Raw genomic sequence first — 25,588 nt, forward strand, 5'->3', positions numbered from 1 at the left:
TCTTCAAGAACAATATTACAAACTCCTTCACAGATGGTACTATGTTCCAACCTTACTCCATAAAATGTATAATACTACCTCCAACAAATGTTGGAGATGTAAACTAGAACTGGGCTCAATGATACACATTTGGTGGGAGTGTGATAAGTTGTTAAACCTTAGATCTGAAATTGTCACTCTATTTAAGAATCTATTTGATACTGCCATAGTTTTGAATCCGCAATCTTTTCTTTTTCATATCGATCTTCCTTGGAAAAATAAATCGAAACTGTTTTTGGCTATTAATGTTTTGGCAGCAGCCAAAATATGTATAGCTCGATCTTGGAAAACAGACCAGGTTCCAACCTGGTCTCAAGTTATAGCTCAAATAAACTATCAATATACAATGGAGAGGCACTTTTACCGAACTCATAACAATATAAAAGATTATGAAGTAATTTGGTCTCCATGGAAAAGATGGCTCTCTGGAACTGGTTATTCATATCAAACTATTACATAATCCTGGCAATACTAATTAAATCATTATATTAATATATAAATACTATCAATGTCTCTCTTTCTTCTCTCCCCCCTAGACGATAAAGAAAACATCCTGGTCTTGATACCGTCTCGTATGTGAATGTTATAAATTTAACCTTTTGATATTGCTTGGTATATTATAAGGATGAAAGGTTATATGTTATGTCTTTTTATTTTTTGTTATAAAAAAAAAAAGAAAAAGAAAAAAAAAAAAGAAAAGAAAAACCCCTTTGCAATTGTTACAGCTAGACATTTATTTTCCAAGTGACCCCACATTTTAGAATGGTAGTCTGTGTGTGATATATATATATGTGTGTGTATATATACCGTGTTTATATATATATATATATATAATCACACACTACTGTTTCAGAATTATATATTGACATTATAACTGTAAGCATTTTCTAGCAGGCTTGTCGCTGAGAGTACGCAGCCCCGCCCTGCTATTGTGATGTAACATAGGTGCCACGCCCTTCTACTGTGACATAGTGTAGGTCATAAAAGCACTGGCCGTTAGGCCAACAGATGCTTTTGTAAGCTGACAGTACAAGATGAGGAGCATAGCTCTGGTTTTCGTTGTTACTGTTCTGATCCATGCGATCTTCTCTTTGGAGATTTACACAAATAGCTGGGCTGTGCACATACCCGATGGCTCTGTAGAGGCAGAACGTATTGCACAGAAATTCGGTTTCATCAACCTTGGGCAGGTGGTGCTTGGCAGTGATTTCTACCATCTATCTCATCGTGGCATTCAAAGGAAATCCTTCAGCCCTCACTGGGGTAGAAATATTCAGCTGAAAAAAGAACCCAAGGTTAGCTGGTTTAAGCAGCAGACGCTGAAGAGAAGGGAGAAAAGACAGCCTGATATGGTTCCCACAGACCCCCTCTTCAGCTTGCAGTGGTACCTGGGTAAAAATCTTGACTTAGGCATCCAGACTGCTTGGAACCGTGGATATACCGGACGAGGCGTGGTGGTGACCGTTCTGGATGATGGGCTTGAAAAGGACCACCCCGATCTCGCATTAAACTATGATCCGGAAGCGAGTTATGATTTTAATGACGACGATCCTGACCCTCAGCCCCGATATAACTCATCTAATGAGAAGAACCACGGGACCCGCTGTGCAGGCGAGGTGGCTGCGGTTGCCAATAATGATATCTGCGGCGCTGGAGTAGCATACAACGCTAGAATAGGAGGTGTGCGAATGCTGGATGGGATAGTCACAGACATTGTTCAAGCTCAGTCGTTGAGTTTGAACCCACAGCATATTGACATTTATAGCGCCAGCTGGGGTCCCCCTGATGATGGAATGTTTCTGGATGGACCAGATGAGTTATCTTCTGAGGCCTTTTACAATGGAATACTAAATGGCAGCGGTGGCCTTGGATCTATCTTTGTTTGGGCATCTGGAAACGGTGGCAGGGATGACAACTGCAACAGTGACGGCTTCTCCAACAGTATCTACACTGTTGCTGTTGGGGGTGTCTCAAAACATGGAACAGTCCCTGTGTACAGTGAGGCGTGTGCATGCAAACTTACAAGCACTTACAGCAGCAGTGGTGGTGAGGAAGAGACTTTTATCACCACTGATATACGCCACACGTGTACAGATCAACACACCGGGACTTCAGCCGCCACTCCACTTGTTGCCGGGATCCTTGCTTTGGCATTGGAGGCAAACCCAGCTCTTACATGGAGGGATATACAACATATCGTGGTAAGAGCGTCCAGTCCTGCCCACCTAATGGCTGACGATTGGGTCATAAATGGAGTGGGAAGAAAAGTGAGCCACTTTTTCGGCTACGGACTCTTGCATGCTGGACGAGTAGTGGAGCTGGCCGAAACATGGGAGACAACGCAGCCTCAAAGAAAGTGCCTCATAACAATTGTGAGCACCCCCAAAAGAGTGCATTCAGATCTGATTTTGACTTACAATGTCACTGCCTGTTCTGGGTCCCCCAATCACATAACATCCCTTGAGCATGTCCAAGCCCAAATGTCCCTCAGCTACAGTCGCAGAGGTGACCTGGAAATCTATCTTACCAGTCCTATGGGCACCCGTTCTGTGCTGATGGGCAAGAGACCACATGATACCAGCACTGATGGGTACAGAGATTGGTCCTTCATGACCACACAATCTTGGGATGAAAATCCATTGGGCCTTTGGACCTTAGAATTTAGGAACAGAGGAAGCTACACCAACCACGGATTTCTACGTCATGTCACGTTGATTTTGTACGGGACAGATGAACACATGATGTCCAGGAAAATCAAGAAGTCTGTCATGAGAAAGTGTCTGAGGCGGGATAGAAATGGGTCGTGCATAGAATGTTTGGCACCATATTATACCTTTGGAAAGCTCTGTCTATCTTACTGCCCTGCCAAATACTTTAAGTCTACGCAGAGAGCGGAGGTGTCAGAGCCCAGCAGCTTTCACCTTGTTCGTTCTTGTGCCGCTTGCCACCCATCCTGCTTTACGTGTAAAGGGTCGTCTGCCAATAATTGCACTTCCTGTTCCCCTTTATACGAATATAATGGAAAAGACAACTCATGCGTAAGATCTGACTCCCCAAGTGTAGACTTACAGAACGCCTCATTCATCCGGATCCCTCAAACGACATTAGTGGCAGTGATAATGAGTGCGGCCATTGTAATGGTTATGGGACCGCTAATGGTTTTCATTCACTGGTATCTACGAAAAAGATCACGAGTAGACCCCAGTCCCGTCTGATGGGCAACCACCGTGCTCTAAATCAGATCTGGAATCTGCGCAGGGACCCAACCTGACGCGGATAGCACTGTTACACCAATAAAATTCCTTTTACTATTTGGCAAAAATACCTTTTCCTTGCTATATTTTACAAATTTAGATTTTAAGTACCTGGAAATTTTATGTTGAATAATAAAACAACTAAACCGTGCTCGCATGCTTGAAGGAAAAGCTTAGACCAATCTCAGATTTCATATCTTGTGTGGATTCCAAAACAAGAATCAAGCATTCTATAGCAATGCACATTGATTAAAGATTGGAAATACATCATTTTTATGTGACTTAATGTCACCACTGACATGTTTTTTTTTTTTGCATTTAAGTGACTTAAAAGTTATGTAATAGCCCAGAGGCTATTCCACTTTACATCACACGTAATCATACAGAAAAATATTTTGTTATATCTTACAGAAAATATATTTTGAGCATGAATGTCTATGTGTAAGGGTGAGTGAGCATGAATGTCTCTGTAACAGTGTATGTGAGCATGAATGTCTATGTGTAAGGGTGAGGGAGCATGGATAAAGTATTATATATTGGAAACAATATTTATTTTATTCAACAATCATTTTGCTTCAGATAATAAACATATAGACAGTGTTATGAGAATCCACACGAATTCCGTACACAAAACATATAAATAAAAAAGCGACGGATCACGAAACTAGCGTAATCACTGCCAGGAGTAAAGATGGGGGATACGCATTGCTATTGGAAGGACGTGTCATCAGTTTGACCAATACTGAGCGAGCATTCAGCCGCTAGAATGCGTGGACCAATCACAATGCTCTTTTCTCGCCAGCTGAGCAGGAAGCAGGAAGCGACGTTGTGTCAGAATGCTGTGAGGGACTCCGGTACGAGTGACAGGACATGAACCCGCTCCTGCTCCCTGTGTGTTTGGGGTTCGTGGTCGCCCTGCCGCCGGTACAGAATGCCAAGGAGAGCCGGTTTAGTCAGCATGACGCGGCGCATTACAGGTAGAGATGGCGCTGCCGGTGACCGCGTTCCTTTATGTTTAAATGGGCCGGTGTTGGGGCTCCTACCGGAGTCATCATTGTGGAAGTCTGTAGTACCACCAAATACTTTTATTCTGAGTCTGAGTCTAGTTAAACATTCGGCGATTAATGTTTCTTTTTTTCCTTTGTCATCCTCAGGGATCGAGTGAAGTCCATGTTTTATCACGCTTACAACAATTACCTGGAGAATGCCTTTCCGTATGATGAGTTGCGACCTCTTACCTGTGATGGACAAGATACGTGGGGCAGGTGATTAGACTGCATCGAGAAAAACATGATTAAGTAGTAAATTGCCGAATATTGTAGGAGAGTACCAGACAATAGAGAAAGATTAAATAGGAATGAAGAAGGAATGTTAGTCACCCAGAATAAATTTAGTTGATTGTGAGGAATATGAAGATGGGTATTGCAGGATATGAGGGCTGTAATAGAGAGAGTTACATACTGGACAGGGGCAGATATAGGAGATAAGGGGTTATTGGAGCAGAAAGATAGAAAGTAAAATATAACTCACTTAAGTAGTGACCGGCATGACATAAATTTGACCAAATAAAAATCAGTGAAAATAGCTTTCTCTCTCTCTCTACCGTTCTGTTTTTGTCTTTCAGTTTTTCTTTGACATTAATTGATGCTCTGGATACGTTACTCGTGAGTGTACATTTCATCTTTGGTGTTTGGGAGTCACAATGTATTTTCTGTATGGAGGTGGCATTATGCATTGAAAAGATATTTACATTAAAAGTGTATCCTACCTAACTTTAATCTCAACCTAATATGTAAAGGATACATGAAGTTACTCCTGTGACCTAGTGAATGTTTTCATCGCAACTTTAGAAGTAGCTTCTTTTTATCTTTCTGCATTTCAGTGGATATATATATGTAAAAAAATACATATATTAGCTTTATTTTGCTAACAATCCCATTAATATATATATCCGCTTCTTGCACCCACAGTGCTATATTTTCCTTTTTAATGTCCCGAATAATCTCTGATCTCACGCATGTAAATTGAGAGTCTGGCGGGGGAACCGTCCCATAAACTAAAACGGTACCGTAAAACTGGGTGAGGGTGCATCCCCCGCCTGCCTCCAGCAGAGGGAGCTCTGGGAATTGGTTGATGGTGCATTCCTGCCTGGCTCCACCAGAGGGAGCTCTGTGCCCATTGTGTAGCGCTGTGGAATACGATGGCGCTACATCAAACAGTGATAGTGTTTTGCTAACAGCAAGACCCTTGTGTTGCGGGACCCGGCAGGCTGCGCAGCATACATCGACAGACTGGGATTTAAACCGCCTTCTTTTTAACTTTTTGCATTTCAGTGGATATATAAAATATATATACCGTATTGGCTCGAATATAGGCCGCACTTTTTTCCCCCACTTTAAGTCTTTAAAGTGGGGGTGCGGCCTATATTCGGGGTCTAGCGCCTGACGCCCGGGATATGCAGTCCCGGGCGCCGGGCAGGCAGCGGGGTCAGGATACAGATCCCCCGCAGCGGTGCAGGGGACCTGCATCCTACTCCCCGATACGCTCAGACAGCCTCCCTTGCCAGCACTTCCCACGGGGGGGGTGCCGGCACGGGAGGTTGTCTAAGCGCATCGTGCGGAGCCCCCCCCCCCGGACTTACCGGAGCAGACTTGCCGGGCGTCTTGCGGGGCCAGCGGGGGACGTCTACGCAATACGCGTATACAACTTCCGGTGCCGGAACATCCAGTGCCGGCACCGGAAGTTGTATTGCGTAGATGTCCCCCGCAGGCCCCGCAGGGCAGAGGAGGACAGTGGTAGCATATCTCGGGGAGGGAGGACAGTGGTAGCATATCTCGGGGGGGAGGACAGTGGTAGCATATCTCGGGGGGTAGGACAGTGGCAGCATATCTCGGGGGGGGGGGGACAGTGGCAGCATATCTCGGGGGAGGGGGACAGAGTGGCAGCATGTTTTTTTTGGTGCTTTTTTAAAGAAAAAAACTTTTTCTTTAAAAAAGCACCAAACTTTTAGGGTGCGGCCTATATACAGGGGCGGCCTATATCCGAGCCAATACGGTATATATTTTGGCAGAGTAAATGGGTGGCAATTAAATGACCCCAAAAATGGTTGCAGGTGGTGGTGGAGCAGCGTTGGAATTTTGGGGACACTTATGGTGCAATAAAATATTATTATTAAACTGCGATAATATGGGATTGTTTGGGTTGTTAACACATTGAAGGCTAAATCTGTGCCCGTGGTTAATGTATTAAGAGATTTACTTTACATTTGTTCAATCATATTTGGTTAGAAGCTAAGCATATCCCGGGGAAGAAGAACGTTCTAGCTAACGCCTTGTCATGCTTTGATTTTCAGCTCTTCGGGAAGCTGGTACCTCAAGCGTAGAAGAAAGGGTTGAACTTTCCAAAGAGTATTTGAGAATTGACTTCACCCAGATAAGTGTTTTAATTGCTAGATCTTTATCTATTGGGAGTATTTGGGATATCTATAAAAAGGCATGGAAATGGTGATCGTGTTTTACGAATATTGTGGATGCTAGCATTGAGAAGACATTGGAGTTTGTTTTGGACATAATGAAGAAGGGTTTTATTAATAGGTGTTTATTATGTTTTTTTTTCTTTAAATTGTTAGGTAAGCAATGTTTTTAAAGACTTCTTTTTAAGACTGATTTTAAAGGGTTCTGGTTGTATTAAACACAGGACTCTAGGAGACCTCTATATGAGTTACTGCATGAGTTGATGTTTAGGTAAAATTTGTTGAAACCGTTTTGAAGCGCGTCTGTTTAAAACTGCTTTTGTTATTGCCTTTTTGGAGCTTTTTCAACAAGCAGGGCGGCTCAGGTTTACAAGTGGAAGATGTGGTTTGTGGTGATAATTTTAGGCTGTTTTTGACATCACCTAAAAAAAACAAAAACAAATGGCTCTGCGTCCTAAGGTTGCAGGGAATTGGTTGGCACATGGTTCCGGTCAACCTTTAACAAATTTTCAATTTAGACGTAAAATGTTTATCGACTCTTGTTTTGGAGAAAGAAAATTATTCCACGTAAATCGGTCATTAGGAGAGTCTGGAGATGGGAAACAGACCATTTTAAGATGTATGTTAGACCTAATCTTTTGTAGAATGCTGAGGTTTTTTTTTTTTATTTAGATCACCATCTGAAAGTGGTTTGGATTGTAGGACATTTCTTTATTTTCTGAGAGAGGAAATAAGGAGATGTGGAGGAAACCTTGGGTTTGAAAATGACGAAGTTGATATTTTTTGGTTAGGAATTCGGGGCATAAAAATTTGTCAAATGGAGAGTATTCTGTTTGAACATGTGAATATTTTTCCATGGCCAAATGTGATTATTATCCATTGTGGTGGCAATGATTTGGGGAAGGTTAAATCTGTTGAGCTGTTGCTGTTCTTAATTCCTGATATTAGAAGTTATTTTAGTGAGGCTGTAATTATATCGTCTGAAATGGTACACGGGCTTATTTGGCTCAAAAGGCCAGAGTTTAGAACGCTAGGGTTAGGCGTAAGCTAAATAGGTCCATGCAGAAAGTTATGGGGCTGGAAGGAGGGGGGATTTAGTTTTAAGCATGTGGACCTAGAAGGGGACTGTGAAGATCTTTCTGGTGGAGCAGGCCGTGGTTTTTATGGGATGGACCACAAATGGTTGTTGTTTATCCATTTGTGGCTGTTTTTTTAGTTGGCTTTCTGGCTTTAGGGCTGATGACCTGGGATTAGTTAAAGTTTGCTTTCACTCTGGGATTGAGACAAGAGTTTTAATGTGGTTACAATTTGTTTGTGTTCATAAGTTCATAAGTTTTTAGTATTATGTAAAGCTAAATAAAAAAACACTGCCTGTTTTATCCCAATTGAATTTGTTTGTGTTTGTTTATTATTCAAATTATGTATTTGTGTTTGATTATTAACTGTTTTGATCCATGCGATCTTCTCTTTGGAGATTTACACAAATAGCTGGGCTGTGCACATACCTGATGGCTCTGTAGAGGCAGAACGTATTGCACAGAAATTCGGTTTCATCAACCTTGGGCAGGTGGTGCTTGGCAGTGATTTCTACCATCTATCTCATCGTGGCATTCAAAGGAAATCCTTCAGCCCTCACTGGGGTAGAAACATTCAACTGAAAAAAGAACCCAAGGTTAGCTGGTTTGAGCAGCAGACGCTGAAGAGAAGGGAGAAAAGACAGCCTGATGTGGTTCCCACAGACCCCCTCTTCAGCTTGCAGTGGTACCTGCATAAGGATATAAATCTTGACTTATGCATCCAGACTGCTTGGAACCGTGGATATACCGGACGAGGCGTGGTGGTCACCATTCTGGATGACGGACTTGAAAAGGACCACCCCGATCTCGCATTAAACTATGATCCGGAGACGAGTTACGATTTTAATGACAACGATCCTGACCCTCAGCCCCGATATAACCCATCTAATGAGAACCACCACGGCTATGGGCTCTTGCATGCATGGAATTCTGGATGCGCCGGCTGAAACATGGGAGACAACGCAGCCTCAAAGAAAGTGCCTCATAACAATTGTGAGCACCCCCAAAGAAGTGTATTCAGATCTGATTTTGACTTACAATGTCACTGTCTGTTCTGGGTCCCCCAATCACATAACATCCCTTGAGCATGTCCAAGCCCAAATGTCCCTCAGCTACAGTCCCAGAGGTGACCTGGAAATCTATCTTACCAGTCCTATGGGCACGCGTTCTGTGCTAATGGGCAAGAGACCACATGATACCAGCACTGATCGGTACAAAGATTGGTCCTTCATGACCACACAATCTTGGGATGAAAATCCATTGGGCCTTTGGACCTTAGAATTTAGGAACAGAGGAAGCTACACCAACCACGGGTTTCTACGCCATTGTAATGGTTATGGGAACGCTGGTGGTTTTCATTCACTGGTATCTACGAAAAAGATCACGAGTAGACCCCAGTCCTGTCTGATGGGCAACCACCGTGCTCTAAATCAGATCTGGAATCTGCGCAGGGAGGAGATTTCCTCTGCTTTTGAACGCTGATGAGGACAAATTCAACAAGGAAGAGCAGAGACCCAACCTGACGCGGATAGCACTGTTACACCAATAAAATTCCTTTTACTATTTGGCAAAAATACCTTTTCCTCGTTTTATTTTATAAATTTGGATTTTGACTACCTGAAAATTTTCAATAATAAAACAATTAAAGCGTGCCCGTTTGACAGCATGCTTGAAGGATGGAAAAGCATAGACTCAGATTTCATATGTTGTGAGGATTCCAAAACCAAAAATCAAGCTAACCTGACGTTTGGAGACGCTGGCTGACATCAACTAAGAATTTGTGCCGTTTCTATAATAATTACATTTTGGCTTTTTGTTTGGGGCTGCTGTCTCGCTTGCTGAATTTTACCCATTACAGAAATAACTCTTTAATCAGTTTGTCTCATATTTGATCAGAGAATATATAGTTTTTGTGTGATTTAACGTCACCGCTGACAAATGTATTTTTGCATTTAAGTGACTTAATAGTTATGTATTTAATGAGAAGATGTTTTTGCATTTACAGGTGAGAAACTATATCGATGTCATGACCGTACCGAGTAGCTCATCCTTTTCTCTTTTTTTTCTTTTGGTATTTTTTGGGTGGCAATTAAGTGACCCCAAAAATGGTTGCAGGTGGTGGTGGCAGCTTTGGAATCTTGGGGACACTTATGATGCAATAAAATATTATTATTAAACTGCGATAATATGGGATTGTTTGGGTTGTTAACACATTGAAGGCTAAATCTGTGCCCGTGGTTAATGTATTAAGAGATTTACTTTACATTTGTTCAATCGTATTTGGTTAAAAGCTAAGCATATCCTGGGGAAGAAGAACGTTCTAGCTAACGCCTTGTCATGCTTTGATTTTCAGCTCTTCGGGAAGCTGGTACCTCAAGCGTAGAAGAAAGGGTTGAACTTTCCAAAGAATATTTGAGAATTGACTTCACCCAGATAAGTGTTTTAATTGCTAGATCTTTATCTATTATTTGGATATCTATAAAAAGGCATGGGCGGCTCGGGCTTACAAGTGGAAGATGTGGTTCGCGGTGATAATTTACGACTGTTTTTGAATTCATTTAAAACAGACAGCAAAAGGATGCTGGATAGAGTTGCAAAGAGTTGATGGGAATTGCAAGTGTCCAGTGAAGATGTCAGAGGCTTTTATGGCTCTGCGTCCTAAGGTGGCAAGGAATTGGTTGGTACGTGGTCAACCTGGACAACCTTTAACGAATTTTCAATTTGGAGATGGAAAACGGATCATTTTAAGATTTATGTCAGACCTAATCTTTTGTAGAATGCTAATGTTTTTTTTTTTAGGTCACCATCCGAAAATGGCTGGGGTTGTGGGACATTCCTTTATTTTCTGGGCTCAGAGGAGAGCGGAAATAAGGAGATGTGGAGGAAACCTTGGGTTTGAAAATGACAAAGTTGATATTTTTTGGTTAGGACTTCGGGGCTTGGAAATTTGTCAAATGGAGAGTATTCTGTTTGAACATGTGAATATTTTTCCATGGCCAAATGTGATCATTATCCATTGTGGTGACAACAACTTGGGGTTAAATCTGTTGAGCTGTTGCTGCTCTTATTTCTTAGTCTATTTTAGTGAGGCTGTAATTATATCGTCTGAAATGGTTCACAGGCTTATTTCGCTCAAAAGGCCAGAATTTAGAACGCTAGATAGGGTTAGGTGTAAGCTAAATAGGTCTATGCAGAGAGTTATGGCGCTGGAAGGGGGGGGGTTAAGTTTAAAGCATGTGGACCTAGAAGGTGACTGTGAAGGTCTTTAGAAAAGTAATGGAATACATTTGTCAGACATCGGTTATGATATTTTCAATTTGAATCTGCAAAGTATGGTGGAGCAGGACATGGTTTGTATGGGATGGACCACAAATGGTTGTTGTTTAGTTGGCTTTAGGGCGGATGGCCTGGGACTAGTTTAAAGTTTGGTTTGGGACAAGAGTGTTTATGTGGTTACAATTTGTTTATGTTCATAAGTAATAAGTTGATTTGTAATATTTTATAACGCTAAATAAAAGACCACGCCGTGTTTTATACAAATTGAATTTATTATTCAAATGATGTATTTGTTTTATGAGCATTAACTGTTTTGCAGGTGGTGCTTGGCAGTGATTTCTACCATCTATCTCATCGTGGCATTCAAAGGAAATCCTTCAGCCCTCACTGGGGTAGAAACATTCAACTGGAAAAAGAACCCAAGGTTAGCTGGTTTGAGCAGCAGACGCTGAAGAGAAGGGAGAAAAGACAGCCTGATATGGTTCCCACAGACCCCCTCTTCAGCTTGCAGTGGTACCTGCATAAGGATGAAAATCTTGACTTAGGCATCCAGACTGCTTGGAACCGTGGATATACCGGACGAGGTGTGGTAGTCACCATTCTGGATGACTGGCTTGAAAAGGACCACCCCGATCTCGCATTAAACTATGATCCGGAGACGAGTTGCGATTTTGATGACAATGATCCTGACCCTCAGCCCCGATATAACTCATCTAATGAGAACTACCACGGCTATGGGCTCTTGCATGCATGGAATTCTGGATGAGCCGGCTGAAACATGGGAGACAACGCAGCCTCAAAGAAAGTGCATCATAACAATTGTGAGCACCCCCAAGAAAGTGTATTTAGATCTGATTTTGACTTACAATGTCACTGCCTGTTCTGGGTCCCCCAATCACATAATATCCCTGGAGCATGTCCAAGCCCAAATGCCCCTCAGCTACAGTCCCAGAGGTGACCTGGAAATCTATCTTACCAGTCCTATGGGCACCCGTTCTGTGCTAATGGGCAAGAGACCACATGATACCAACACTGATCGGTACAAAGATTGGTCCTTCATGACCATACAATCTTGGGATGAAAATCCATTGGGCCTTTGGACCTTAGAACAGAGGAAGCTACACCAACCATGGATTTCTACGTCACATCACGTTGATTTTGTACGGGACAGATGAACACATGATGTCCAGACTGCTTGGAACCGTGGATATCCCGGACGAGGTGTGGTGGTGACCGTTCTGGATGATGGGCTTGAAAAGGACCACCCCGATCTCGCATTAAACTATGATCCGGAGGCGAGTTACGATTTTAATGACAATGATCCTGACCCTCAGCCCCGATATAACCCATCTAATGAGGACCACGGGACCCGCTGTGCAGGCGAGGTGGCTGCGGTTGCCAATAATGGCATCTGCGGCGCTGGAGTAGCATACAACGCTAGAATAGGAGGTGTGCGAATGCTGGATGGGATAGACACAGACATTGTTGAAGCTCAGTCGTTGAGTTTGAACCCACAGCATATTGACATTTATAGCGCCAGCTGGGGTCCCTCTGATGATGGAAAGGTACTGGATGGACCAGGAGTGTTGTCTTCTGAGGCTTTTTAAAAAGGAATATTAAATGGCCGCGGTGGCTTTGGATCTGTCAAAGCATCTGGAAACGGTGGCAGGAATAATGACCACTGCAACAGTGACGGCTACTCCAACAGTATTTACACTATTGCTGTTGGGGGTGTCACAAAACGTGGAACGGTCCCTTGGTACAGTGAGGCGTGTGCATGCAAACTTACAAGCACTTACAGCAGCGGTGGTGGTCAGGAAGGGACTTTTATCACCACTGATATACGCCACACGTGTACAGATCAACACACCGGGACTTTAGCCGCCGCTCCACTTGCTGCCAGGATCCTTGCTTTGGCATTGGAGGCAAACCCAGCTCTTACATGGAGGGATGTACAACATCTCGTGGTTAGAGCGTCCAGTCCTGCCCACCTAATGGCTGACGATTGGGTCATAAATGGAGTGGGAAGAAAAGTGAGCCACTATTTCGGCTACGGACTCTTGCATGCTGGACGAGTAGTGGAGCTGGCCGAAACATGGGAGACAACGCAGCCTCAAAGAAAGTGCCTCATAACAATTGTGAGCACCCCCAAAAAAGCGTATTCAGATCTGATTTTGACTTACAATGTCACTGCCTGTTCTGGGAAAAAAGCAACTCATGCTTAAGAGCTGCCTTTCCAAGTGTAGACTTTCGGAACACCTCATCCATTCTGGTCCCTCAATCTATGTCAATGGCGGTGATAATGAGTGTGGCTATTGTAGCGGTTATGGGCATGCTGGTTTTAGTTCAGTCATTTCTACTAAAAAGATTCAGTTGACCTGTTTTTGACATGTAAATAGAGTTTCATTAAATGTTTAGCAAAATAACTTTTCTTTTCTGTTTTATTTTACAAAAGTCTCATGGTCTTAAAAGAAATTCAAATACAAATTTGGTATGATAGTTAAGATATTAGGCTTATCTTCTTTTCTCTTTTCTTTCTTCTGTTTTGAAATACCTTGCATGTTGTAACTGTAGAAATTAGGACATAAGGAACTATTCTCAAACATTAAAGAGTCCCAATATTTGCCTAAAGCGCTAAATTAAACCCGAATCAACTGAGGGTCTGTAGTAGCTGTGAAACTATAAGTTCACTATCTGAGATTTGATGAAAGCTGACTCAGTGTTGCACGGAATAACTAGGCCCACAGTGGTTACATTCAAGGTTGATTCACGATATTGTTACATCCGTGTCTGCTCAAATAAATCTGTCTTAAAATGTAATCTAAAAAGTTGCAGCAGAGAAAGGCTTCTCCAAAAGGAAATAAAGATCAAAAGCAAGGATTCTCCAGTCTCTGAAGAAGGGGAAGATGGATCATTAATGGAAATTTCATTAATTCACACATCCATTATTTAGGTTGAAAGCAATAGTCCCTCCAGAGCTGTTAAAAAAGCTGTTTAAATGGTATATTGGTTGAAATGAAAGAATTCATAACTAACTCAAAATAAATTAAGGCAGATATTAATTTATTAGTAAACAGAATACAATTGTTGAAAAACAAATCTGGATGACGATTAACAATTTTTATCTGTTAACTGACAAAAATCAAGCCTTAGAAGTCAAATTAAGATAATTGGAGACGAAATCTGTGTTTTAGAAATATAGAAGAATTAACGCCGCCGCCACCACCACCACCGCATGCCACGGTGCCGTCAAAGTCCTATGATATTGTGGAAATTACAAATAGCCTTTACCCACTTAATATGTCAATACATTTTTAAAACGCATTAGTGTCTTCTATTAATTTGAATTACATATGTTAAGTGATATGAATCTTTGTATCTTTTAACCAGAAAGTGTAATTTGAGATACGTGTTTAAGATTATGTTCCTCCAAAACACAACAATAATGTATTGAGGAAACAAAAGATTTACCCAGTTAATATATTACAGTGTTCAAAATTGTTTTTGTTTCAGGAATGACATTCGGGGGTGCGTTCCCAAAGAGGGAGGTTCGTGACACCTTCTGGACTCAACTTTCATTATATACATTTTAAAGAAAAAAAGGTTCTCCCCGCCCCGGAGGTAGGACGGTGAAAAAGAAGTAGCAATAGAAGAGCATTGAGCTGGCAGAGATTGGCAGGTAATAGGCACACGCACCCCCATGGAGAAGGACTGAATTTCCCCAGTATTATAGATTTTTTTTTTTTTTTTTTTTAAAAAAAGGATCCCCCAAAATAGGGACTGTCAGAGGTGCAGCAGTAGGCTTGAGCAGGCAGACTCTGGCAGATGAAAGCCGCATGCAGCCCTGTGGAGCAGGACTGAATTTCGCCAATATTATAGAAATTTATTAAAATGGTTCCCCCCTAAAATAAGGTGCAGCAGCAGCATTAGTAGGGCACTGGACCTGGGCAGGCAGGCACTGGCAGATGATACACACATGCAGCCCTGTGGAGGACTGAATTTCCCCCAATATTATAAGAAAAAAAGGTTCCCCCAGAATAAGGATGGTCAAAGAGGTGCTGTAGTAGTAGTAGTAGTAGTAGTAGTGGGGTAGTAGTAGTGGGGCACTAGGCCTGGGCAGGACTCTACTCAGGAGCAGGGGACAAAATGTCTGCTGCAGTCCCTGTAAAACACTACAATAGCCACTACTGCTTCTCAAATCCACCTCATAACGGTACATGTCCTGCGCTAATAAACTATTAACTTGCATTATTGTATATGAGCTAACTGCCGATGTGTCACGCTACACCTCTTATCAGTTTGTAACTGTGGCAACTGACAGTTTAAAGTGGTGTCGGCACTAATGCTTGCCCCTCCCCTGGTAAATGCTGATTGGCCAGAGTGAAAAAGGTGAGGGACAAACTCCCACAGGTTGTTGAACCCATCAATCACAACCATACGTATCAGCCATTGATATGTAATCTTCTACACACAATCCCTCTTACTTTACCTCATTAATCTATATCATTTTTAAACATAAAATCACACCACATCGCAATGAAATAGCTAATTCTAAGATAGTTTTCAGCAGCTCTTTGGGAACGAATAGTTTATCCCTTTCGAAGCCAAATGAGGCATGGTGGGCTACAGAACAATTTCCCTTCTTAATGATATGAAAAAATATGCAGCCATCCTAGCTCAGAGGAGTAAAAAAAAAAAAACCCTCAGTTATACCTGCATATCAAATAGGTTATGTTCTAAAAAGATCAAAATACAAGAAGATGAACTGATATTTTAAATTTAACAGAGAAAAATAGATGCTCCCCTCGCTTACCCTGTCATTAGATGCCGAGAAGGCCTTTGACAGGGTGGGTGGGAGATTTCTTAATAAAACAATAATATTAAGCAATAATGGCATTGTATTTTCCCTCATCAGCTAGAACTGTGGCCCCCAACATATGCTCTAATTGCTTTCATCTAATATGACTATTGAATCATTAGCAATTAATATAAGAAATAATCGAAAAATAAAAGGTAAGAAATAATCGAAATATAAAAGGATTCCCAAACAGTAAAGAGAGTGTAAAAAATGATCTTCATGCATCATCATCTTTTGCCTTATTTATTGAAAGAGATTGAAGATTATAGGAAAATCACAAAATATAAATTAAGCACAAATAAATCAGTCGTACAAACTAAAAACATAGATGATATTTAGGTATAACGTTTACAGAAAATCTGATGGAAATGAATTTCTTGAAAATAATTTAAAGATACAAATTATTAAAGGAATTGAGGCATTTAGATATCCCTTGCTGGGGTATAATAAAAACCTCAAAATCTTATACTGTTCCTAATGGACGTATTTTATTATTGTTTTTAAGGATGGTAAAAAAAAAACTAAAAGATGTTAAGTTCATTAATAGTCATAAAGAACATGTAATCAATATATCTTTTATAGGTAACTAGATTTGGATCAATATATACATATACAGGACAGTCGCTCGGGGAACATCTCTTTGTCTACACCAAATAAGTTAACTTCTATCTTTTGTGGTGATGAAGTTGGTTTTTTGGACCTAAACATTTATGTTGTAAATTCTAATTTAAAGACCTTGAAATCAGTCGATGTAAATAGTTACATTAATTATAGTAAAAAAAAAGAAACTGTACGAATAAAAAACAATATGTCAAACAAGCCCAAACAATTAAGAATTCTTTTATTGAAAAGAAGTATGATCCAGAAAGATCTTTTATATGTTGAACGCAAGAAAAAAGATCAGCGGAGAATGAGAAGCATTCCTCTTGTCTGAAATTATAACGGAGCAGGTGAGAAAATGAAAAGGATTATTAAGCGTCGTTGGCATCTCCTGAGGAAGGATGATGACTTAAGAGATATTTTGGAAGAACATCCCAATATAGTTTTTAGAGGGGCACCTAAAGGGAAATTAGTGAGGAGCTACTTAAAAGAGCTATGTGTGTGCAAGTGAAGTATTCACCGTAAGCAGACATGGAAGTTGTTAACCCATTACCCCTTTGTTTTTATAGTGACTTCGCTATCAATACGTGGCTTGTGACTAAAAGTCCGATGAACAGTTTTCAATGATTATATTAATTCCACCTGTCTTGTGTTATTATAGATGTATTATAAATGTATGAAACGGATCAGGATTTTGTGTCGTTTTTCTTCTTAATAAAATTCCATGAACCCTGGTTGTACCTTTTTCTTCCCAAAGCTTCTGATTATGTCTCTTAATTAATGATGTCGCTGGTTGAAGAGTTGGGGCTTGCCTGATGCGCAGTGTATGATGTATGTTGTATGCATCTCTTCATTGCATAGTGTGATAGTTATGTACGGTGGTTTTATTGCCCATTGGGATAACACAAAATGTGTCCCCTACATTGCGATCATCCACAAGGAGTTCACGGTATGTCTGGAGCCGCTGCTGTTACAATGTTATGTCACAAAATGACTGAGCTGAAACCGGATGGTAACAATGTAAAAAGGAAGGCATGATTGACAACCAACTGTATGCCAATGAAGTGTAATGGTGTTATGATGCAGAGATCCAATGGGCAAAGCCTCTCTATACAAGACCTTAAAATGGTCTCAAACATTAATGGAGATTCTTCTCTGCAGAGCACATGGCAAATCAGTTAGGACATTTGGTCACCTTCCACTCCCTCCCCCAGTGCAATGTCCTTTCCCTTTTCTATCACCTTGGTCTCTAAGGGTCACTGGAGAAGATAGGTTACCAGGGGAGTGTCCAGCAGAAGGAGGACTTATTGTGTTTATAAAGTCCTGCCAACTCTCTCTCTCTCTCTCTCTCTCTCTCTCTCTCTGAGTCTGCGTGGAGATGATCACAAGGGAGTGGTAATTGTATCACGTGTTTACAGGCTTATCCTGCTGTTTCTTTGTTATTTCCATTCAATCAATGAATAGTTAGTTTGGTAACAGCATATACTAACTTATAGTAGTTTGTATATGTATTGTTAGTTTGTTTAGCCTCTCTTAATAAATATTGTTAATTGCAGAAAACAAGGAGTGTGGACTCTGACTTTACACTCGATAGTAGTTATTGATAGCATAACAGTGTAAATATATATATATTCATACAGTAAATGTTATTCAATAATTATAGTAAGATTCATAAAATACAGACACGTTTTTATATTTATAACAAACAAGAAAGTAGGTTTTTGAACCCTTGCAAGAAAAAAAACACGTATTTGTTACAAGCAGAAAAAGAATAACTCTGATGGTCTACTCATCAGTAGATGGTCTACTCATTAAGTAGGTGTTTAGGGTACCAGAACCTGCATAAGTACACACTCCTATGAAAAGCGCTTTGGGCATGCGCACGTTGACGATTGAAACACATAATATAGGCATTTAGATTAATGTTAGTGTATATTCTCATTAAAATTAGGTCATCATGGAGGACCTTGTGGATCCCACAGGTGACCGTCCCCAGGGTTATATATGTGTGTATGTATTAGCTAACACTGTATCACACTGGGGAAAAAAAGAGATCATTAAATCATATTTAATTTTGTACAGGAAACATAGGAATAGAGTTTGACTGCAGACTCCGACCTTAATCAGTCCTTGGTCGCATCTTCACTCAGTCGTCGGGATAACAATATGCCGATCCCGTTCTTATCCCAAGACCTAGCTAGGACATACAGCTACATGCCATGGATTTGATGTTTTTATATCCGGAGCCATCTTGTTCAGTGTTCAAGGGTTGACCCTGTGACTGCTTGTCTTCTCGTGCCCTTTCTACACAATTTTTAACCCTTAATCAGGTCCCTTCTTTAAATGTCACTTTATTACTCTGTTACTTTATTACTCTTAGATTCTCTTGATAAGAGTCCCCAAGAGTTTTGTTTATATTACCACTTATGAAATACTTGGCATTATATCTATCTATCTATCTATCTATCTATCTATCTATCTATCTATCTATCTATCTATCTCTCTCTCTCTCTCTCTCTCTCTCTCTCTCTCTCTCTCTCTCTCTATATATATATATATATATATATATACATATCTAACTCCACCATCCAAAAGTATGAGGTCACATAGAACTCTCTCTGAAAACAAATGTTGTCTATTAAAATGACAAGAAATGCATCAGAAATACAGCACAGGCATCATTAATGTTATAAATGACTGAATGATTGTAGCTGAAAACGGCTGATTTTTCAGAGGCTCTTTATCACTCCCATCATTCCTGCGTTCCAACGGCACGTTGTGTTTACTTAATTAAATAAAGATTAAGTAGATAAAGATTCCCATTTTACATATATAAAAGGAGAATGAAGTAGATAAATAAATAATTAAATAAAAAAGTTAATAGATTAGTGTACAGAGTCACATAGTATATAATGTAAAGTATCTAAACGGAAAAAGAGAAAAAAAAAATTGCATAATAAATGTGTACTAATCGACCAATATTAAAGTACTATTTCCACAGATAAAGTGACATTAGTGTGAAACAATTGGTATTCAATACCTGTAAGTGTAATAATTGCACAATATATATAATTAATAATATATAAATTAAGTCCATTGTACCTAAATTACTGTGCAAAATAGCATAAAGTGTTAAAATAGAGAAAAAAAAAAACTATTTCACAATAAAATGTGCTAATCATTTACATAAATTAATGTGCAAAATCGCATAGTATAATGAAAAGGGAAAAAAAAAAAAATCTGTTCCATAGTAGTAAATTGTGCTAATCAACCAATATTAAAGTGCCATTTCCACAAATAAAGTGGCTTTATTGCGAAACAATTGGTATTCTATATATATATAAGTGCAATATTTGGACTATATATCTAATTATTAATAAATAAATTAAGTAAATAAAGATTCCCATTGTACATGAATTAGTATATAAAATCACATAATATAAAATGCAAAAATATAAAAAAAAAACATAAATAAATAAATAAATGAGAACTCATCAACCAGCACTGAAGTGCAATTTCCACAAATAAAGTGAACTTAGTGCAAAATAATTAATATTCAATACAAAAAAAAAAAAAAAGAAAATCTGTTCCATAGTAGTAAATTGTGCTAATCAACCAATATTAAAGTGCCATTTCCACAAATAAAGTGGCTTTAGTGCAAAACAATTGGTATTCTGTATATAATTATTAATAAATAAAATAAATAAAGATTCCCATTTTACATAAATTAGTGTATAAAATCACATAATATAAAATGCAAAAGTACAGAAAAAATAAATAAATAAGAACTCATCAACCAGCACTGAAGTGCAATTTCCACAAATAAAGTGAACTTAGTGCAAAATAATTAATATTCAATACAAAAAAAAAAACAAAAAAAAAACAAACATACAGTACAGATAAATTATATAATAAATTAGCTACTTAGTCCATTATTGGCTTTCAGTTGAGATTAGATTATTTAGAAGGTCGTCAAGTTCCAAAGGATTGTTAATTATGTGCGGTCCACCCTCCTTAAACATAATCAGTTTAGAGGGGGAACCCCATTTATATCTTATATTCAAATCGCGGAGTTTCTTGACACCTGTAGAAAATTGTTGCCTGAAGTTGCGTGTTACTATGGAGAAATCTGGAAGCAATCTGAGTTCCTTATATTGTTCCATTTGTGGCTTACTTTTGTTAAATTCTCTTATAAAGAGATTCTTAAAATACATATTATTAAAACGAAGCATTACATCCCTAGGGGTCTCAGTATTCAGGTCTTTCGGCTTCGGGATCCTATGATAATTGTCGAACAAATGGTTGGGTGGACAGTCTTGTTTTACAAAGGTGGATACAAGACCATTTAAATATTCGCCTAAATTAATAATATTTTCAGGAATCCCTCTTATCCTAAGATTTTTACGCCTTGATCTGTCCTCCAAGTATGTAAGTTTCGTTTCCATAGCTTGAATTTTGTCTTTCAAGACCTTAGTCTCGTTCCTAGCAGTTCCCAATTCAAGCTGTAATGTCTGAATGGAATTTGCCTGAGAAGTGAGTGTAGCAAAAATGGAGGCAATATCCTGTTTCAAAGAAACTGTGTTAGATTTCATTTCTGCCGTGAGTTTTAAATATAAATCATTTATATTTTCAATTTTGGTAGGATGAATTAAATCGGATTGTATAGTATCTGGACAAATGTCCAAAGAGAGATCTACTGAAACATCCGAAGAGTCCTTTGAAGGGCGTTTAGTTATATGGGAAGCGGTGGAAGTTACAGATTTAGGAGAATAATATGTTGTCAAGGCTTTAGATTTGTCCAAGCTTATCCTCCTTTCCTCTTCTCTTTCCTTTTCTCGATCTTTTTCTTTTTTGGGCGGCATTATTTCTGATATGACTTAGGACGTCGTTGCTTGTCCTTTAAATATGAACTTCGCCTCTGCTAAGCCTCTTCTAGGGCTCTTTATGTGTATTTCCAATTATATTTCTTCTATGTTCTGTGTATCTTCGTCTACTTCACTCCACTCCTTCTCCTATCCTCCCTCCAATCTCCCTCCAATCTACAATCCGTCCCCTCTTTGAGAGATATTTGTCTTATCTTGTATCTTGTATCTTATTTTCCTTCTCAGCTTTATTGTTTTGTATATTTTGTATAGTTATATAGCCAATAAAGCCAATAGTCATCAGAATATCTCCAATAGATGATATTTAACCATACAATCACGTGTTAGCTATGTGAGCTGATATATTATACCAATCAAACGATAAGGATCCAAATAATAAATAGAGTTATAAATAAAGTCACTGAAATCACTTATCTTGGTAAAAAGCCACGTGTACAGACGGTCCGTATTTCTGAATTCTCCATGGCGTGGAGGCTTCGAAGAATTTCTAGGAGTCAAACTCTCTTTGCCCAATATGAGAGCATAGAATCCATCATCATTAGGATGAGTAGCAGGAGAGAGGGAGTCCGGTAAGGAGGGGGGGGGATAAGTAATCCAATTGCAGTCAGAGACGAAGGGATTCACAGGAGCAAAAAGACGCTGTTATGCGTTTTGGATTCATCAAATTCCCACGTTCGCGGTAAGTAGCATCAGTCAGTAGCTGCTGCGTCTCCAAGGGCCGGCACTAGCCGCAGGCGTAGTTACGTCGCACGCATATTTTTGGAAATGGCATTCCCATTATTATGAAATAATTTATTTAAATATTTATTTAATTTTCTTTCTTTTTTTATTTTTTTTTATTTTTATTTTTATAATTTTATTAATATTATTATATATTCAAAGTATATTTAATTTATTCTTATGTTTGCGGCGTCTCCACCCATCGGCACTTACGCATGATATAGCCCAATACACTATATGGGGCAACAAACACATGATATGTTTTCTTGTGTAAATAGTACGAATGTAAATGTAATGTTTATGTTTTTTGTGTATGTAGATGTTTATGTCTTGACGGTAGACCAGATCTAGGGGGGGAGAAGGAGGGACTAATTGTATTTAATATGTATGACACTTAAATTAGTATCTATCAATTGCCAAGGATTAAACTCTCCATATAAAAGAGGTTTCCTATATGATATGTTAATTCGAGAGCAAGTGGATATATGTCTAGCGCAAGAAACCCATTGGAAGAAGGATGATTCTTACTGCTGGAAATATAAGAGATTCCCCATTATTGCCCAAGCTAGCTTATGCGGGATAAAGAAAAGAGGTGTTGCAATTTTGATAAACCAAAAAATCAAATTTGAACAGATATATTTGGAAAATGATCATGAGGCAAGATATAATATTCTTCTTTGTAGACTGAACGATGTACTATATACACTCGTTAACATATACGCTCCTAATGTACATACAGTAAAATTTTTGGAAAAGATTTTTGAGAGTTCAAAATATCTCAAAAGGTTCTTTATTGATAGGTGGAGATATGAATTGCATTTCAGATGTTAAACTAGATAAAAGTTTCCCGTATGGTTTTTATCCAAATTCAACTTTAAAATCTTTGGCTAGATCCTTCTCTCTTTGTCTTGCTCGAAACAAAATATATGACATTTGGAGGACACAAAATCCATCTGTGAAGGAGTTTACTTATTATTCTGCTGTGCATCATTCCTACTCAAGAATTGACATGTTTTTGTCAGATATTAAGTCTATTGAAAGCTGTGAATCCTCTAGCATAGGAAATCTCTCCTGGTCTGATCATGCTCCTATTTTTATAATAATCAAAAATAATGAGGACTTTAATATAAGATCCAATTGGAGGCTAAACGAATCTCTTTTGTCCTCTAGAGATTTTAAAGAACAACTTCGAAAGCTAGCCATAGAATTCATAGAGATGAACGACAACGGTATGGTCTCAGATGCAACTTTGTGGTGCGCCTTTAAAAGTACTATGAGGGGTCATCTTATAAAACAAGGTGCATATATTAAGAAATTAAAAGGGGCACCTCTTACTGATCTCTATATCAAACTAGCACAATTAGAGGCTGCCAATAAACTAAACCCTCTACCTCGTAGATTTACGATGAGATTAAGGAAATCCAATTTAAGATTAAGGAAAGACTAACGGAGAAGATTAACAGAAACCTAACATCTTTGAAACAGGAATGGTATTATAGCAGTAATAGAGCTAGTAAACATCTAACGAATAAAATTAAAAACAAAAATGCCAAAAATAGAATAAACAAGATAGTGCTAAACGGTAAAAAAATAACTCCAAAATTAATCAGTGAAGCTTTCAGAGAGTATTATTGCACACTATACAATTTACCAGTATTATCGAAAGATAAAACGCAAATTAATTGTTTTCTTAATACTCTCAATCTACCGAAAATCTCTGAAATAAAATTACAAGAACTAAACTCGCCGATTAATTTATTTGAGATAAATAAAACTATAAAACATTTACCTTTGCACAAAACTCCAGGCCCAGATGGATTCTCGTCTTGTTTTTTTCAAATTTTGGAACCCATTGTCTCTCCTTTATTACTGAGATTATTTAATGGAATATCCTTAGGGAATAACTTTCCATCTGAAATGTTACAGACCATAATTACTCCTATCCCGAAAAGTGGGAAAGACTTAACTAAAGTCACGAATTATCGTCCGATATCACTGATAAATCAAGATATCAAAATATTTTCCAAAGTTTTAGCTGACAGAGTTCTGTTATGGGTGAGTTAATTCATTCAGACCAAACAGGATTCTTATTGGGCAGAAACGGGGAAGATAACACGCGTAGAATACTAAATTTAATTTATGAGATACACTTAAGTAAAACACCAGCTATCTTTCTTGCGCTCGACGCCGAAAAAGCGTTTGACCGCGTGAGTTGGCCCTTTTTAGAACAAACTTTAATTTCTTTTGGTCTGACTGGCCAATTTTTAACTCTCACTATGGCGCTTTATAAGAATTTGTACGCAAAAATCTCAGGTCCTAATCTAAATTCCATGAGTTTCCCCATTAATAATGGAACAAGACAGGGATGCCCTTTAGCTCCTTTATTATATGTCCTCACAATAGAGTCTCTTGCGACATTAATACGTCGATCAAATAAAATTATAGGAATAAATACTGGTCCGTATGAGCACAAGATTTCTTTGTATGCTGATGACATTTTACTTACTTTAGCTTCTCCTGAAAACTCTCTTTTGGAGGTTTTGGAATGCATTAATAAATATACATTATACTCTAATTATAAATTAAACTTAGATAAATCACAAATCATTGAGTTTAATATGGAAAATTCTCGATTTGAGTTTCTTAAGAATAAATCTGCAATACATTGGAACCAAAAGTATATTGATTATTTGGGAATTAAAATATATCAGAACCTCTCAGCTATCATAACTAATAATTATTTGATTCTTTTAGATTCCTTTAAAAATCAATTTACTCAATGGAGGAATTTGGAAATTTCCTGGATGGGCAGACTTAATACATTAAAGGCATATATTTTGCCAAAAATGATCTATCTATTCAGAACTATTCCTCTATCAGTTCCATTGAAAATTCTAAACCAATTCGAAAAAGTTTTCTTATCATATGTATGGATGGGTAAAAAACCTAGACTTTCACGTGCTATTCTTATTAGAAACCTTACAAGTTCTGGACTTAACTTTCCTAATTTGAGTACTTTACAACAAATTTGCTTATTTAACCATTTTTTAGCTTGGGATATAAAAAGGAATTCGGAACTACCTTGGTATAATTATGAGAGGTGGAAATGTCAAAATTTAGATCCATTCCTCTTATATTGGTTTAACAAAAAAGATATAAACAGACTTAATATTCTTAACCCAATTGTTTCTAACGTATTAAGCAATATGATTATTTTTAAGGGGAAATTTGGTAATACGGAACTTTGTTCGCTATCTTCTCCATTGATGGCTGTGCAAAACATGATCAAGGATATAGATCTGAAATCCTGGTTTCTCCAGGGTATAGATACGATTTCAGATATATGCACTACTTCTCAGTTGGTTCCATTTAATGAAATTCAAATTAAGTATAATTTATCAAGTAAAGAA

At 38.7% G+C, this 25,588-nt stretch overlaps 4 protein-coding genes across 4 annotated transcripts; all 4 read left to right on the forward strand.

The window, feature by feature from the left end:
• Positions 1-1,073: 1,073 nt before the first annotated feature.
• LOC128473598 (proprotein convertase subtilisin/kexin type 4-like) lies at positions 1,074-3,254 on the forward strand. The gene has a single exon (XM_053455850.1). It carries the CDS (start codon positions 1,074-1,076, stop codon positions 3,252-3,254), a length of 2,181 nt encoding a protein of 726 aa, XP_053311825.1.
• Positions 3,255-4,120: 866 nt separating this feature from the next.
• Positions 4,121-6,675, forward strand: LOC128473599 (ER degradation-enhancing alpha-mannosidase-like protein 2). The gene is made up of 4 exons (XM_053455851.1): positions 4,121-4,270; positions 4,448-4,558; positions 4,918-4,957; positions 6,646-6,675. The coding sequence occupies exons 1-4, from the start codon at positions 4,164-4,166 to the stop codon at positions 6,673-6,675; spliced, it is 288 nt and encodes a 95-aa protein (XP_053311826.1). The 5' UTR covers positions 4,121-4,163.
• Positions 6,676-8,206: 1,531 nt separating this feature from the next.
• LOC128473600 (proprotein convertase subtilisin/kexin type 4-like) lies at positions 8,207-8,838 on the forward strand (the record flags this gene model as incomplete). Its single annotated transcript, XM_053455852.1, has 1 exon — positions 8,207-8,838. A coding segment is annotated over one exon (582 nt), but the record flags the coding sequence as incomplete, so codon positions are not given.
• Positions 8,839-10,631: 1,793 nt separating this feature from the next.
• On the forward strand, positions 10,632-13,543 carry LOC128474685 (proprotein convertase subtilisin/kexin type 4-like). The gene is given in 2 exon segments (XM_053457074.1): positions 10,632-11,701; positions 12,339-13,543. Coding segments are annotated over 2 exon segments (1,110 nt in total). The 5' UTR covers positions 10,632-11,595; the 3' UTR covers positions 13,343-13,543.
• The last annotated feature ends 12,045 nt before the right edge of the window (positions 13,544-25,588 follow it).

Source organism: Spea bombifrons, chromosome 2, assembly GCF_027358695.1.
Source record: "Spea bombifrons isolate aSpeBom1 chromosome 2, aSpeBom1.2.pri, whole genome shotgun sequence".
Lineage (NCBI taxonomy): Eukaryota > Metazoa > Chordata > Amphibia > Anura > Pelobatidae > Spea > Spea bombifrons.

Coding starts and splice junctions, on each gene's coding strand:
- LOC128473599 (XM_053455851.1), top strand. CDS start 4,164: ATGAACCCGCTCCTGCTCCCTGTGTGTTTGGGGTTCGTGGTCGCCCTG. Junction 4,271..4,447: donor CATGACGCGGCGCATTACAG/GTAGAGATGGCG, acceptor TGTCATCCTCAG/GGATCGAGTGAAGTCCATGT. Junction 4,559..4,917: donor GGACAAGATACGTGGGGCAG/GTGATTAGACTG, acceptor TTTGTCTTTCAG/TTTTTCTTTGACATTAATTG.
- LOC128473598 (XM_053455850.1), top strand. CDS start 1,074: ATGAGGAGCATAGCTCTGGTTTTCGTTGTTACTGTTCTGATCCATGCG.